This window comes from Trachinotus anak, unplaced genomic scaffold (genome assembly GCF_046630095.1).
Source record: "Trachinotus anak isolate AG129_WGS33_773 ecotype Australia unplaced genomic scaffold, CSIRO_AGI_Tana_v1 ptg000013l, whole genome shotgun sequence".
NCBI lineage: Eukaryota > Metazoa > Chordata > Actinopteri > Carangiformes > Carangidae > Trachinotus > Trachinotus anak.
Window position 1 is genome coordinate 24,504,645 of NW_027273864.1, and position 16,687 is coordinate 24,521,331.

The window sequence follows — 16,687 nt, forward strand, 5'->3', positions numbered from 1 at the left end:
CCTGATTTTGTACTGTAGAATATTTGTGAAACTCATGTTATATCTCTGTTTGATGTGCCAGTGTGTGATAATGTGCTTTGCAACAGACTAATGAGTGACAGCAGCAGATGGTGCAGCACTGCTGTATGTTGGAAGAATATTAAGCATTTGTATTTCTTTAACAGTACTGACCGTATCTGCTGATACTGCGTGGGAAGCTGGCTGAGGAAGGAATGTTGAAAGAGGACATCTGTTTGGGGACCAAGGCCACTACACAGCGCTCAGACACCTGGGAGACAAAGGTAACGCCCATCTGTTATTTTTTATGAATTTGTAGCTTTCAGCTGATGGTCGAAGTTAATCATGGCTGGAATTAAAGAAAATCCTGGACCAGGTATTTCTGAAATGATGATTCTGAGGTTTTGGATGTCTGCCACTGACAGTTGAGTCGCACTTATTACAATCCACTTCTGTAGAGTTCCCCTTTAGTTCAAGGAAAACATTCTGTAAAACTCCATCTTCATCGGCTAGATAGAGGTGCAGATAGCACAGCACTGATCACAACAAAACAGGACCTAATCGTAAGAGTTTTTTTTTTTGTTTTGTTTTTTTTTTAAGAAATTCTCTGCTGTGCAGTGTAATTCAGTTGGGTGAATGTCAGATGTCAAATGCGGTCAAGGTGAAGGAATCAAAACTAGGTTTACCACAGACCTAGAACTTGGCCCTAGACCCACAATGGCTGTGTGGCAACACTTTCCTCAGTGAAGATTCAGTGACATGTTACTAACAGAGACAGTTTCAATATAACTCAGTGAATTTATAGGTCTTCTCATTGTAGATTAAACATTTAAGCATATCCTGCTAAACTCACCAATGCCTTGCTGTGAAGAAGAGCCTAAAATTACACGTAGTGAAGTAAGTATGTGTTTTTCATGTGCAGTTCACTGACTGCTGATTGTTTTGAAGTTTCAGTGGCTAAGCAGATGCTTATTGTAAGTGTTGGTACATTTTATCTGTGCAGTAGTTCTGGGTAAATACCACAAACTGTTGGTCTACTGCTTGGCAGATATGCTACTGCTCTGCATGATCTACAAATGTAACTAACACAATACAATGTAACTAATACTAATCCAGCGTAGAAACCAATCAAACGTTTCCAGACCTGGCAGAGAAATGGAAGATGAAAGCGCGACAGATAGGGGGGAGTCCATCCCTCGCTTATCAAAACCTGCCCTTAGCGGAGAGAATGTAAATTTCCTTTGTCTTTATTTCTCTGTTTGTTTGAACAAGTGTCCTGAAATGTTGGCAGGAGACAAAGCATGACTGTCAAAGGAACAGGATGACTCATCTGAGGTTGGTGACCCGTGTAGTCGTATTAATGAGCTGGAGAAAAAAGATGTTGTGAAAGACACAGGCACGCAAGTGCATGTTTGGCTGAATAAGCGTGCTTGTGGCTGTGAGGTAGACAAAATGTTGGCAGGGATGAGGTGAGTGTAATGAATATGAAAGAGTAATGCCCTGTCCTTCCTCCACAGTATCTGCTGTGATGTCCTTGAGCCACTGGATAATCATAATTTTAAGAAAATGGATAAAAAGTTGAAAAAGGTTTTGGGTTTGCAGATGTAAAAGTGCAATAGTGTAAATGACTTGTGGATTGACAGAGGATAACAACCTGCTGATATTTTGATAATTTAATAGTTGTTTTTTTTTATTTTATTTATCTTTGATGTTGACTGTTGCTGGATTCAAACCCAGGCTGCTGCAATGAGGACTCTGCCTTAACCAGATGAGCTTGTGAGCTGCTGATTCACCTCAGATCATTCACTAGTTGTTTGAGTCACTTGTCAAACTAAAATTTCTTTACACAGTTTCATACAAATGAGTATTTTCTCCTTTTGTCTTTTTTTTCTGTCATTACGATTTAAATATCCTTGTGATTTGGAGCTTTAGTCGGACAAAATGAAGAATTTGAGTGAGACCGTGTAATGGCCATTTTTCATAGTTAGTTAATTAATCAATCAAGAAAACAAATGTGCAGATTCAGATGATAGCTGTAGCCCTTGTATTAAAGTTTTTAACAGACCTGGTAGTGCATGAGTGTGTTGAGTCGCTTCCAGTCGCTCTCTATCTTGGTGGTGATGTCCTCGTCCTGGAGGACCACACGAGCTGTTCTGCCCTGCCGCCACTCTGTAGGAAAATTACGTCGATGGTGAATGTGTGACACATGGCAATTTGGGGAATGTTCGTATGCTGAGTGCCTGACAGTCACTCATCGTGTAATGTCCATCGTTCGTCGCTCGCTGTCCTTTTGTGCTGCAGGTGAGGTCATGGTAACCTTGTGTACTGTGTTAGTTTGTTCTTTGAAACTGCAAGATGTCAAGTGTAGCAGCCAAAATGTCACTAATGCACCTTCCTGTGTATTTCTGTTTGACAGAGTGAATAGGATTCTGCAAACAAACTACAAATGATACAGTGTCAAGTGCATGAGTACTGCGTTTGCCACTGTATTTAATTTATTGTATTTATTGTATTAATTGGATTTAGCACAGTACTTCTTCTCATGCTCTGTCGGTCTCTCCCTGCCTGCACTTTCATCACGATGAAACATGCAAAACAATCCACTTAGCTGTTGCTGTGTTGTTAAGATGAAGGCTTCTACAGCTTATTATTTAAAAATAAATAAAAAATTAGGGAAGCGAGGAGGAGGCTGGTGGAGAGAGAGAGAGCCAACAAGAGGTCCAGACCCAGACACAACTGATGCTTGCAGTGCAGTTGCAGGCAGGCAGAGACTGACAGTGAAGACGGATAAGTACTACTCTCAACCACAATGACTAACGCATTACCCCGTGGTTGCAGTCCATGGGGAATGCTGTGCAGTGTGTGTATTATAGGCAATATGTTCCATCCATAGTAACTCCAAACTTGGTAACAGGTAAAGACAGTTTAAGTTTGAAACTTTGAAGTTGCACAACAACAATAAGAAACATAAAACCGACAGGGACCGATGCATCACCTGAAACACTGAGCCCCGTCCCCACTTCTTTTCAGTTGAGTGTTGAGTTCACACAGTTGGTAGCACCAGTGCTGCCAGTGGAAAAGTTAGTCTGGAGCCCTCAGGGTTTAAGGTGCCCAAAGCAGCAAGGAGAAACTGAACCTCTCCAAATCCCTAACCTATAAAAGCCCCAAAGGTATAAAACTACAAACCCAAAGCAATATCAGCCACCACCGACAAGGTGTCTTATTGACTCCCTTTGAAGGTGCATGTCAGCTGGATTTGTGCCAAGTCATTCAGTATTGGATGACATGTTGTGGGCGTAAGCCTAAGTGTAGGTGCGCTGTCAGTAAGGTTTAATGTCAGTGTTGGAAAGTGTTGTTCTGGTTTAGGGATGTAAACAGGCATGGGGGAGGGGGCTGTCTTCCAGAAACTGATGTTGAGCCCTTTGTTGATGTCATACGACTTCAATGAAACACCTGTGATAACTCCCCAGCCATGCCCACTCTCAACTGTATTTTCCCCCTTCTGTCAGGACTCCGACACATCATGAGCCATGGCAAATTTTCACTCTATGTTTTATCTCAGACTACATGTATATAATGCAAGTAGAATTAACCCATTTCACACGGTATGATTCCACCCAGGGAAGTCTCACCTAGATCCATGTCCGCAGCTCGTGGGCGCTGTGAGCAGGGCATGTTCTTGTATACCGCATCCAGGATCTTCTCCTTTACCTGGGTAATGGTGTCACAGTTGAGCACCTTGACAGGAATTTCTGGGCTGTTCTCATTGTCTGGGTTCACACAGCTCAGTGTCTGGGGATCCAGTATAGAGAGAGAAGGGAGGGGGAGGGTAGGTGGGGAGTAAGAGAAAGAGACAGAGACAGAGGTGTTGCTTGCTAGGAAAGTCCTTTCATTACCTACTCCTCACCAAACTGTCCTGGTGGAGAGGATCCTGGCCTGAAATGTAATTTCACACATCCAGGATGTGGCTGTGCAGCTCTAGCACGGGCATTAAACAAGTAATGAGACACAGACTCTCTGACATGGCGATCAGAGAGGTGTCATCCTGCTTTGGAGCCAAAGCCTGAGGGGGATGCTATCCTGACAGGCTGGTGGTGGGAACCCCTACCCCATGAAACACATTTCAAACTCTTCACTGATTAGCATACACCAGTCAGAATTGTGAAGCCTCAGTATTCTCGATTAAATTTATCAGTTAAAGCTTATGTATCTTCATTCTTTTTGACATTATTTTGCCAATAATTTCTTCGAATTAAAGCACAAACTTTGTCAGAGAAGAGCCAAGACAGCTGTTTAACTTAGAATCCATAAAATTACACTGTAGGTGGTAGCTTGGCATGTACCTCAGGTAGCAGAGCTGGTCAACCATTAATTGTAGGGTTGGTGGTTTGTTGTCTGGCTCCTAGTGTCCACACGTTGAAGTGTCATTGAGCAAGACATTAAAACCTCAAATTCCTCCCAGTGTATGTGTACAGAGGAAAAACAAATTAATGTAATGCATTGTAATGGGAAGCCAGTGAGGGATCATATCCTCGTCTCTACACTGGTGGACTCTCTGATTATTGAGGATGAAGCCGGAGTTGGCATTAAACTCAAAGCTAATTGAGTGACTGTGCCAACACTCTAAGGTCTTATTTTCTCAATTTGTTTGTTTCTAGAAACTCCGTCAAGGTTCTTTGCCAAGAGATGTACAAAATTAATGCAGACAAATATTTTTTTCTTTTGCATCTCTAATGTCTTTATGACTCACCAGTGTCTTGTATTCAATCTGCTGTCGGATGAGCTTGTCCTCACTGAGGGAATAGCGTGCCTCTCCAGTGATGGAGTCTATGGGTCCCTTTTCCATTTGCTGTTTGATGGCACAGAACAGCATGAAGAGAGGCTCGCCAGCACACTCCTTTGTTTCAGAAGGGAACCCAGGGATTAGAGTGAAAGGTGGGAGAAAGGAAAATAAGACATATGAAGGAGGTGGAGGGAAGGAGAGAGATCTGTATTCATCAGCGCAGACGATGAGACGCAGAGTCTGACACATCAAATATAATAAAACGGAGCTTTTTCTCCTTCTGAATTGCAAAGCTGGAGATAAGTGACCCCATAGGTGACCATTGTCCTCCTATTTTCCTTCCACATTGTACATAAAACCCACTTAAAATCACAGTAACAACAAAAGTGCATGCAGCAGCCTATTTCAAAATCAATATTAATACAATATCAACTAACACCTGTAGCAATAAGGTGTGATAAAGATTTGTTTTTACCTTGAGAAATTTGTGGAGCAAGAAGGCAAACCAATTTGTCAGCATCTTCTCTGCCACCGACTCTGTTCTGCAAGACAAGAAGAAAGCACAGTCATTTGTTAGCAAGAGACGTCCCACAGAGAGCTGGAGTGCTCCGATTATTCTTTTATAATTTAAGATGCAGAAGAGCCTGATATCGTTGAAGCCAAAAAACATGACACGGAGAGTTTACAGAGAATTACATCCTTACTCAGACGCTCTGTCTCAAAGGACGCATCCTCCGATATACTGTAGTTAAGTGCTGCTGGTGCACAAGATATTTGGGTCATGACATAAATGTGCAGAACTTGGAGGTCCACTTCCACTCTGTTTCTTCACTGCTGTGTCTGCACTTACCCACTTTTACATGAGTCCAGATGGGAAGATTTTATGATTTACTGTAGTAAATCCTTTAAATCATGTAACAGTACCTTTAAGAACGGCATTTAAGCCTTTTTGCAGCATTATTGCCAGTCGGTCTCTCTTCCTAACCTGCTGTCTCTGTCGCTCCTTTTCCGACCTTACCCGCGTTTCAACCCTAACCTGCACTGACTCCGATGTTGACGGCATCCCATTAAATTTTAGAGTGTTTCCGCACGAGCAGCTTGTTTGGGCTAACAAGTTCTTGTTGTACTGGCTCCCATGTGAACTCATCCTTATATTTAATGAGTGTGCTTCAGATTGAGAGAGCCCTCTTTTACTGAAAAAAAAAAGAAGGAAAAAAAAAAAAAAACCTCATGAAACATTCAGTAGGCCAGTCTCAGCACTGGGAAAACAATCAGCAGATAACCAGAGGTGGAGGAGAGAGGCAAGAGAAGGGAGGAGAGGAGGAGAGGTGACGGGGAAAGAAACGTGAGCTACAGCTGAATGTTTCATGAGTGGCACACAGAAGATAAGTCAGACTGACAACAACTCTGCTGCTGCTGCACTCACTCTTCCCCATTAGGTTCTCTTCCTCTGCTGGTCTCTCCCACTCTCTATCACTTTTACAGCTCCTGTCTTTCACCTGTCTGCTTGGGCACCCTGTTTCTCACACTCGTAACGGCTGTTTCACGCCGCTGCACAAAACAAAGCTGAACAGAGGTGGGCTTTCCTTCACTGGCCTAGTTACTCATCCATCAGAAGTGCGGTAACTGGGCTGGAAAGAACAATGCACAAAGGAATTATCTATGCCAAAAGATAAGCAGGGTTATCAGAACTGGTCAGGACGGTGATACAGAGGCCTCTAGTTCAAATCCTCTGACCACCGTAGAAAATAAGCCCTATTTTGGTTCCTCAAATTCATGAGGCAATGTTTGAACCATGTACAATACATGGTTTGTCCTCAAAAGTGAAACCATTTTATGAGTTTTAAAACTTCTAACTTATAATATGCTTAACTTTCAAGCTTTCAAGAGTGTCTTTAAAAAAAAAAAAACGGTAATATCTTCATATAAGGGAAATCCATTTCTCTGAGCTATAACTGTTACCTAATCCCCAAAGACTGTGGTTGTACAGAGCGACTCCCTGCAACAAATGTGTGTAACTTTAATATAAATTTAACTTCATGGTCTTCTTTTTTGGGCATATTTTACCTCACATTTTCACAGTCCTATATTAAGTTTATTTTCCAAGTGAGATATTCGGCTGAACAAAGTGGCACACTGTTCCATAATGACAAATGTTAAAGGAAATAACTTCAATCTTTGGTTGGGGTATTTTCTTTTTCAAAAATGTATAATCCTTCAGTGACAGTTAATTACCTGCGGAGGAGCAGTTTGGGGTGATTCTTGCTCTCCAGGTTGCGTTCTATAAGGTCTGAGAGCAGGTGTTTGAGGATGTCTGTGGCGTACTCCAGCCGTCCCTGCAGAGCGGTCATGATGAGCGAGGCGACGTAGCCGCGGTCACGCATGGAGAAAGAGCGCTGCAGCTCCAGTGTACGGATGAATGTCAGCAGGAAGACCTTGTTATTCACCAGCTGAGCAAACTGCTTCAAGGCTTTCTCCACATTTGCCTGTCCGCTCCCCGGCACCTACACGCATCATGCATTTTCACACACACACACACACACACACACACACACACACACACAAAGATGCACTCATTAGATAATACTCACTCAAGGATGAGAGAAGTCATAACATAGATGGAGGAACATGAAGACATAATGAAATACATACAAACATCCTCATAAACCATCTGTGTGTGAAACAGAAGCACTAGTGTGGCTACAGGCTCAATCCCAGTGGCAGTGACGTGAAAAAAGGGCCTGTTACTTTCATGAAAAAGTCAGGATGTTTAAAACTGCAATTAAAGGCTCTTCTGAACAGAGATCTTCTAAAATCACTGTGATCATAATAATACCTTGATTAAAGCAACTGTCATTGGCAACACCAACCCAATCCAAATTTTGACCTCAAGTGTGTGACAAATTGTTCCTCAATTAGTGATTAGAGTTTTTTCAAAATTAGGTGCTTCAGATTTAAACCCCTCAGATCAGGGCAGTAATAAAAACACTGAAGGTAAATATTAACACCAGGTTCTCTTGAGTGTGAGACAAAATGAGTCCTTAGGGATGTAGATGTGGATAAGACCAAGATCAGAACAGAGCAAAAATGTTTTCAAACTGTGTGAACACATCTTGATTGTCTTCAACTTCAGCTGAAATGTAGGTTTGAAAGACCTTTACTGCATCCCTCATCTAACCGATTAATGTTTTTGATTTTGACAAATGAATACATTAGCCTTTGACAACCACCTTATAACAACCTCATATAAAGTTTTCACAACAATATGGAATTAGATGTAGAAAAATCACGTGTTGGAAATCTTGGAAAAAGTTGGAAATCTTGAAAAAGTTGAGTCAAAAAAAAAAAGGGCCAAGACCAAGAAAAGTTTGACTCAAAACAGGTGCATGACTAAGGCACTGAGAGAGGCATCAAAATCTGCTCACAAACCTCAGCTGGTGTGGACACCATTAAACAGACTTCAAACCACAGCGAATAGACTGACATTTGCTCACACTGCTCAGTTCGAGAGCAGTTTGACAGCACTTGCCAACAAGCCAAAATCAATTTAGTTTTGGAGCCTGGAGACTGAAGGTCTAGATGTCAGAAAAATAGTTGAAACTGGATTCAAGTAGTGCAGCACTGCTTCAGGGGTCCCTCACCTCCAGCTCTCTGAGCACAGGGTGATCATCAATGCCGGGGAAGAGAACCCTCATGGCGTAAGTGCGGTAGTCCAGGTAGGGGATGCCAGCTCTGTCCAGATCACTGGTTAACTCGTTGATGTCCGTCTGTAGTTCTGCAAAGGCTGCACAATATCACAATAAGATTATATTTTTTTCCATTCTTAGCTGTTTCCATTATATATTCTTTGAAAATTTTAAAGCCAGATTTTGAAAGAATTCCCCTTAACATTTAGAACCACACGTCTCTGTAAGAAATGATCATTCAGCTAGTCTTACAGTTAGTACCCAGCCAGTATGTATAAGTAAATAAATCATCATTCAAAACATCGGTACTCAACAGATGGCAGTGTAATGCAACTACAAATCAGATGTTCTTTTGGAGTACGAGTTTTAATCAACAGAATATATAATCCGTCTCACTCACCCTCCTTGCACTCCAGAGCCACCCGGGACTCCAGATTGTCCATCTGCATCTGCAGGCGTTTCAAAGTGAGGTCGTTCTCGTGTGACTTCCGTCTGTAGGCCAATAGGACTATAATGACAATGATGAGGAGCAACCCTCCTCCAGCTGCGATGCTGAAGATAGCAGGAAGGGTGAGCAAGCTGTCGGACTGGATGTGGACCTCTCCGGGGGAGATGTGGAGTCCTCCTACTTGGACCTGGACAATGATAATAAAAACAATTATAATGATAATAATAATGATAATACAGGTAGAAGCACAGGACTTCGAAACATCCAAATAATACAACATCAAAATATAGTTGATGAAGAATTAAATTAAAACTACAGTAGAGATTTGGATGATTCCCCTGAAGAACTTCCTTTGAATAAAACAAGTTCTAGGCACACCAGCTTAGTTTTCTTTTTACAGCTCTATTCTTATTATAAGCGAGAGTGTCTGTCAATAACTCTCAGGGTAATGTGCTGTAATTGGGAACCTACCAGACCATGAATGACAGACAGTGACAGAAAGACAGCGACTAACTGAAAGCCTGTCGGTGACCCACAAACACAGTGACGTACAGACAAACACCGACCCGCAGACAGTGACCCACATCCACGCAGACAGCAAATCAGATGCACAGACAGACAGACAGACAGAAAACCACCGGACAGGCAGAAAATGCATTAGACTGACCAGGACTTTGTGCTGCCCAGTGAGGTTTGGCGGTTCACAGAGTAACTGAGTGTCAGACACAGTGAGGGAACAGGGCGTATCTCCAATCAGCACTGTGTAATTCAGCCTGGCTCCACCAGATGCAGATGGCACCAGGTTACGTCCCTGCAACACAGTTAGAGAGTCGATATACATCACTGCAGAAAACAACAATAAATCAAGCATAAAACACATTTTAAGACCATGCAGTTCTTGGACAGCAAGAGATCCAGTCTAAGGCTTCAGACTGGACCTCTTTTAAAGCTGTACTTAAACTGCATTACAGTGGTGTGTTTGGGCAAAAAGACAAATCAGTTCTGCTTCCTAAACAATGCAAAGTTGGAGGTCTTTTACTGCTTTGGTTCCAAGACATCTGTATTTTAGTGTCATGTCTTGCTGAAGATATACATAGCATTACCTCATAACCTCAATAAATTATTACCAGGCAATTTTGCGACATTAGTATAATCACCAAGAAATGATGTTAAACTTATGATACAATGATGTCTAGGAGTGTTAATGTGTAGCATTGCTAATCACTAAGAAAATAGGATTGCACTGATCATTAAGGGAACAGTGGGGGATTACAGTAATGAGGACATGGCATAGCAGATGTTAAACACATATACTGTATCTCACATGCTGCTCATTAAGCTTCCTTGTTTCTAAACAGGGTTTGAAAATAGTCTCTCTATATACTGCAGGGAAATGAAAAAGAAACTACTGTACCAGCAGCAGGCAAGATCTCCTCTTACTTACTTTCAGTATGATGGGAGCTCCGGGTTTCTGCTCCAGAACCCCTGACAGGCTGAGTGGCTCCAGGTAGGGGTTGGGGTAGTAGACAAAGCTTGTGTTGTTGTACGTGAGCAGAGCTTGGACGTTGTTGAAGACGAAGCCAAACTCGTCCACGTGTTTGATCGTCTCCTGGTCTGTGTTGTACTCCGCCTTCAGGGAGGGGGCGAAGCAGCTGATGGTGGTTGTGTTCAGCACTTTGCAAACCTGGGGAGGAATCGAATCAGGTTACACATGTCCCAATACATACAGTAATACCCACAACATAGGGTTGTAATGTGAAATATTGTTTACAGCATAGAATATCATACACATATTTAATGCCTCACAGTATTGTTTGCTGCATGATTAATAGTTGCATAAATTATTACATAGATATAGATAATTAATGTGTTTATGGGTTTAGTATAAAAAAAGGCCTATTCTAGCCTATTGGTAATTTCACTTCATGTGAATATATTAGTTTTAAAAATAAGGTTAATATATTTAGGGCTTTTTGCATTTTTATAAATCTAGAAAACAACTTTGCTGAATAGATTTGAACAGATGTCTCATTTCATGCCCAAATGTGACAGAATAACTATTCTCTGTAATTTTTAAAATTCAGATGTTATAAATCTTATATAGCAATTTTGTCTTACTCAAACTGTGCACAATATACATTTTTCTGCCGTTATGGGGTCTCTCAATCAAAACATTAACAAAAGGGGTTTGGTGACATTGTGTGTTAGTTGTTAGGATTTCTTCAGTGTCAGTTGTTGAGGAAGATTTTACCAGGAGCCATATTATCCGTAGAGGTCTCCTCTCCAAAACAAACAGACCTGATGATTAATCTGATTAAATCTGCAAAAACACTAAATAAAGCAGTTTCACCTTAAAAATATTTGTTTCTCTGATGCTGTTTGGCAGACACAGGGTGTGTGTGTGTGTGGAGGGGCTGGGAGCCAAGCTGCCGTTAGCGTTTGCTTAGCTTGTTTCTCCGATAACTTATGATCCAGACGTGCGATGACTAAAATTCTTCATCCATTTAAAATAGATAGTTAAAAACAACCAAGACCTAAAATATGTATCGTAAAAATGTGGCTTAAAACTGGATAGAAAGTCAGTTTTGTTTGCTACTTGTAAACAAACACAACACTCACAAAGGGGATATGATACTATTGACAGATGACTAAATATATCACGTAGGTTTTACTTTAACCATACTGAGGGTCTCTGTGGTGGTAACCCACATAACGTTAGATAATAATTAGCTGTTAAAATATCTCTAGCATATTGACCTTCTCCCATCCACATGTTTATTTGTCTGGTCTTGCACTCAATGTGGCTCACAACCAGTTTCCTAAAACAGGTATTTGTCTGTTATTATTATGGCTATTTTATCAATAACCAACAACTCTCTTGAATTAGCAAGTTGGCTTCTTTTTCTGCAGCTCTTCAAACTCCTCATAATCGAGTTGTTCACATCCACCCGCTCCAGGCAAATTTCTAAGCTTCAGTTTTTATCTAAGGTTTCACAGAAAGTTGTTTCAAGTCAATTAACTGCTTTTGTTTTTCAAAACATTTTTAAGCAGATCCAGTTATGTTTTTGAGATAAGCGTGATAAAGAGACTGCCCTCATTAAATTTACCAGTGACCCTCTTTTAGCAGTTGATTTGGGTGAAAGTTCGGCTTTAATCCCTTTAGATCTCAATCCTGTCAGTGACACTGTAGAACATGCAGTTTTAATTTAGTGGCTCAAATTCTAGCTGGCATCATTAACACACCATTTATTTGGCTCAGGGCGTACCTTTCACACACAACACTGTCTGCTCCAAAAAAACTCCTCCTCTTCAACACATTTGACGTTCTTAATTTTCCTCATCTTGTTTTCCTTCTACATGTTTCCGCCTTCTCTTTTATTATCTTTAAGTACAACATTTCTTTCCAACAAAACAGACATTCACACAGAGACACAAATGAGTCATTTTGTGACTGATCTCAACTTGTCTGCCCTCAGCTGAGAGGATTTTTTACAATTTCCCAAACTGAAATATATATATATGATCAAAATAATTGATCTAGAAAGAGCCATAAACTCTTTCATATTATATTTACCCAGTCCTCTTGTCTTTATTTCAGCATCAATAAAAAGTGTCTTTAAAATCTGTATCTGGTACAAACAAACGCATCATTCCATTCCTGGCATCTCTTCACTCGGTACCTTTTTAGAATTGATTTTTTTCTTATTGAGCTCTTTCAAGGTCGAGCCAAAAGTCCCCTCCAGAATTTTCGACCATCCTTCAGCCAGTGTGCAGCCTAAAATCCTCAGGCGACTCTCTGACTGGTCCAAAGTGGAAAACTTTGAACCAGTCAGGTAACTGGACCTTTGCCATCGGGGACCAAACACTTTGGAACAATCAATCACTTTGAAGCAACCTGCCTGAGGAGCTCAGGCAAGTAGAATCAGGATCATAAATCACCTCCCAAAACGGAGTTGTTTTTCCATGCCAGGTTTTTAAAATCTCATTTTGGGATTAACCATATATGTATATTATGTATGGCTTTATTTTTACAACCACAGCAACAATGTGAAATTAAAAAATGTATGACTATTTAAACAACTTCTAGTTAATTAGCTATCCACCCTGCAGACTGCAAACTGAAAGGATGTTTTTCTGACTTTGTTCACGCTTTAGCAGGTCTGTGGTTATACAGTGTTGACCACTTCAAACTAAGCAGACTCTAAACCAAACTGCCACGTTTGTATATGAAACCATGTAAATGCTTTAGGCTAGATTTAAAAAACGTCAGTACGGATCACTAAGTGAAAATAAAAACGTAGTAAATTGACCACAATGCTAAATGTACCTCATTATTCTCCTGAGGAAACTATCAATAAAGAACAGCTTTACTGTGCCATTTTCTATCAGTTTGATTGGGCAACATCAATACAGGTTAAGTGCAGCATGTTAGCATTAGTCACACTCACATTGACAGATTCATGGCCGGCATATTTGACTCTGACCCGCGGCTCCTGAACCACATCCAGGTTGGTCCCAGTCACTGTCAGGGTGGTGTGTCCACTGTTTGGAAGTAAGAGGAATTATTGGTCAGAGACACATACATATTCACATACAAGCACACATTTTCCAGAGAAACTGCATTAATGCATGTTTGAGGAGATATGGCTGGCATGGAAGCTCACTCTTTGTTATTGGGCAGAAGAGCCAGATCAAACGGCGAACCAGCTGGCTGCTATTTTATATTCATCCATGACTGTGAGGCTGGCATAGCATGAGTACAGGTGCTGCTTATTTACATATCTGCGCTAGATGTGATTAAAATAAACAACACTCTCTAATCTTTGCATAACCTTTGCAGCAGTGTAATCTCAGAAAATAGTAGAGTGAGATGAGACGTAGGAAAGGAGACAAACAGGAGAAACATACAACAAAGGAACGAAGGGAAGTATTTCAAAAAAAAAAACAAACAAAAAAAAAAAAAACTGGCCAGTCTAGTGAGTCTGACAGAGTGCCAGTCCTTCTCTTCTCACACTTCAAAGGCTACCTAAGCTCGTAGGGCCACATAGTGGGACTGCACATTCATGATGAAGGCCCTTGATTGCAGCTCCACAAAGCTCCTCCTGTCACTAGGCTGCGGGCCAGGGTGTCTCTCTGAAGTCTAATCTGCAGGGACATAGTGCTGGGTAATCCCACCCGAGCCCACATTAATAGTGCCATCTTTTATTTAGTGGAATACAGGTAACACACCATTGAACTATGATTGAAATATTTATGCTGCAAATTCATTCTCATTGTGATAATATCAGCATCACGCTGTTTCATGTAAAATCCATGAAGAGAATTTCAATTAAATCGAGCATAATTCCCATTTGGTTATATAGTCATCTAGTTGTGATCACAGATCAGATATTATTAACAACCTTGTTGTAACTGACAACAACGCCTCTTCACATCACTCTTCCTGTAACCCTGACACGCACATTGCCTGGTCCCATAGTGATCTGTAATGGGCAGACGGCCCCATTTTGGCAGCAGGGGGGTTTCGAAAAAAATTACACTATACTGTATGATATACCAAATGTAAGAGAAATTATGTAATATTTCATAGAAATATAGATTTGCAACACGTGCATGATGTTTAACCTGTATGTAACACTGGAATGGTCTGGATATGATGGCACTATTCAAATGACATTAATAGAAAAACAGAAGATCAGCGGTTCAAGCTTTCACTCCTATTTAGAGTCACCGATCAACCTGGGGTCTGTTACACCAAACTGCAAAATGCAAACTGCAAAAAGGCCAAGGAATGAACCTGCATCCTTGCAAGGCATCAGTGCAGCCATGTGACTGTTATCCGTATATATGTAGTACTATTTGGCTCAGTGTTACCTGGTAATGCTCCACAGGGGTTCAATGCGCTGGACCGTGGGGTCTTCTATGTACTCAAAGGCCAGACTCCCAGGAACTTTGGCCCGGTCGACACTCAAACTGACCCGCACTGGCCCCGCTCCCGTCACTGATGGTGCAGAGAAGCACACGATCTCCGACATGGTCCTCCTGGTGGGAGCACCAAGAGAGGGATTTATTCATGCCTTTGATTGTGACTGCCCACTTACTGCTGCAGTGGCAAATCCCCGACTTCAGGCAGTTATGAACCATGCACATTACCACAAGGGGAGAGGATTCATTATAGTCTGTCCCATCTCCTCCTCATTACAGACACATTAGAAATGGAACACTGTAATTAGAGGGTGCTCTAGCTAATGGCTTCCTCGCCTCGCCCTCCTGACTCCTACCATGTGAGGCATGTTGAACTTTAAATAGATACCTATAAATACACAGAGAACAATACCTGCTGCTGTGGCTTTCATCACCTCCTCACGAATCACTGTTAAGACTTTTCATTTTAACATACAGAGACTTAATTGTAATTAAATTGTGTTATAATAGACCAATCTCTTCCAGTGTGTCTCATAGAAATTAGAGAAGGACTTAATCCTTTATATTTTGTGAAGGCACTCTTTCTTTAGTTTCTGGGAATCTGGATTCTCAAGCAATGTGAGGTTAGGATAGCATCAAGTGGTTATGTTATCATCAGTCTCACCTGTACAGCTCACAGGTTTGATTGCCAAAGTACACATTGACAGTGCTGCCAGCGCTCAGATTCTCCCCAACAATGGTGACTTTGGTACCCCCAGATTCAGGTCCTCTGCCTGGGGTCAGTGCCAGCATCGAAGGGGTCTGTGGAGAAATTCATTAATGTTTCATTCAACACAGGTCAAACACACAATATGTGTTAGTATGTGTTTTCCAGTCTGATCCTGAAAAGCCCACGTTCTACCGGCCTTGGCTGAATAAACCACTGTAGAACTAAAAAATGAACAAGAAAGCTGTGAAAGAGGTAGACCAAAGAGCTATTTTAGAGAAAAAAAATTTAACAAGGTAAAAAAAATTAATCATAATTATAATACAGCACATCTTCAGAGGCAAACAAAAACCTCTGAAAGCACATACTCCTTTCATGAGCCGTAAAATGAAAATAATGCACAAAGTGAACAAACCATTAGAAATTGCTTCCTAATGAGGTTTGAAACTCTCTTATGCAAAATCTATGTTGCACTTAAAAAAAAAAATCAAGGTAGTGATTGCTGCATTGCTAGATCACACCTTCAGCGTAATGTATTACAAACACTTAATGCTTGTTTCAGAACAAACGGGGAAGGTAAATTTGTTTCAGTGCCAGAATTACCACGAAGGAGTAGAACTGGGAGGACTGTGCGCGTAGTTCAGGTCTGCATTCGCCAACACAGAGCTTAACTGGACCTGGTGCACTTCCCCTAGGCGCCGCAGCCATCTCACACACGATCCTTTCAAGACACAAGACACAGATACATGAATGCGGTTGCACAAAAAACACAACCATGCAACAGATCATCATGCATACAAGTAATAACACCAGCCAGGGACACACACACAGCAGAATCACTGCACTGTATCACATTTGTTATAAACTGCACTGGGGGGAGGATGGCCTCCTCTGGCCAGTGTGATTGAGGCAGACTTTCATAGAAGTTGTGGGTCAATACAGAGGGCCATCTTTCTTCCTAATGGGAAACCTATAACAGCAATATAACTCAAATGATAAACTACACCCCTCCCCATCGCCAGCACGATTGCCACCCACCATTACCTCTGGTTGCCATGACAACATAGGGGTTTCTTCAATAAATCAGTATTGCCTGTCAGGTCAATAAGATAAAGTGCGCCATGAATAAGCCATTATAGCAA

At 41.3% G+C, this 16,687-nt stretch overlaps 1 protein-coding gene and 1 long non-coding RNA gene across 3 annotated transcripts in view; one reads left to right on the plus strand and one right to left on the minus strand.

Annotated features, from left to right (window-relative positions):
• Nucleotides 1-16,687, plus strand: part of LOC139630020 (uncharacterized) — a 110,596-nt gene that overhangs the window by 38,791 nt on the left and 55,118 nt on the right. For both annotated transcript variants that reach the window (XR_011693090.1, XR_011693089.1), the window contains exon 3: nucleotides 165-281. This is a non-coding gene — a long non-coding RNA (uncharacterized lncRNA). The remainder of the gene's footprint in view (nucleotides 1-164; nucleotides 282-16,687) is intronic.
• LOC139630018 (plexin-A2-like) overlaps nucleotides 1-16,687 on the minus strand; it is a 62,711-nt gene that overhangs the window by 6,177 nt on the left and 39,847 nt on the right. The window contains exons 13-26 of the mRNA XM_071492975.1: nucleotides 16,149-16,266; nucleotides 15,504-15,640; nucleotides 14,789-14,956; nucleotides 13,363-13,456; nucleotides 10,359-10,598; nucleotides 9,582-9,725; nucleotides 8,867-9,101; nucleotides 8,422-8,564; nucleotides 7,016-7,284; nucleotides 5,256-5,322; nucleotides 4,748-4,894; nucleotides 3,630-3,789; nucleotides 2,063-2,166; nucleotides 172-268 (exon numbers count right to left, since the gene is read on the minus strand). Of these exons, the coding sequence (XP_071349076.1) occupies nucleotides 172-268; nucleotides 2,063-2,166; nucleotides 3,630-3,789; nucleotides 4,748-4,894; nucleotides 5,256-5,322; nucleotides 7,016-7,284; nucleotides 8,422-8,564; nucleotides 8,867-9,101; nucleotides 9,582-9,725; nucleotides 10,359-10,598; nucleotides 13,363-13,456; nucleotides 14,789-14,956; nucleotides 15,504-15,640; nucleotides 16,149-16,266 (2,123 nt within the window). The remainder of the gene's footprint in view (nucleotides 1-171; nucleotides 269-2,062; nucleotides 2,167-3,629; nucleotides 3,790-4,747; nucleotides 4,895-5,255; nucleotides 5,323-7,015; nucleotides 7,285-8,421; nucleotides 8,565-8,866; nucleotides 9,102-9,581; nucleotides 9,726-10,358; nucleotides 10,599-13,362; nucleotides 13,457-14,788; nucleotides 14,957-15,503; nucleotides 15,641-16,148; nucleotides 16,267-16,687) is intronic.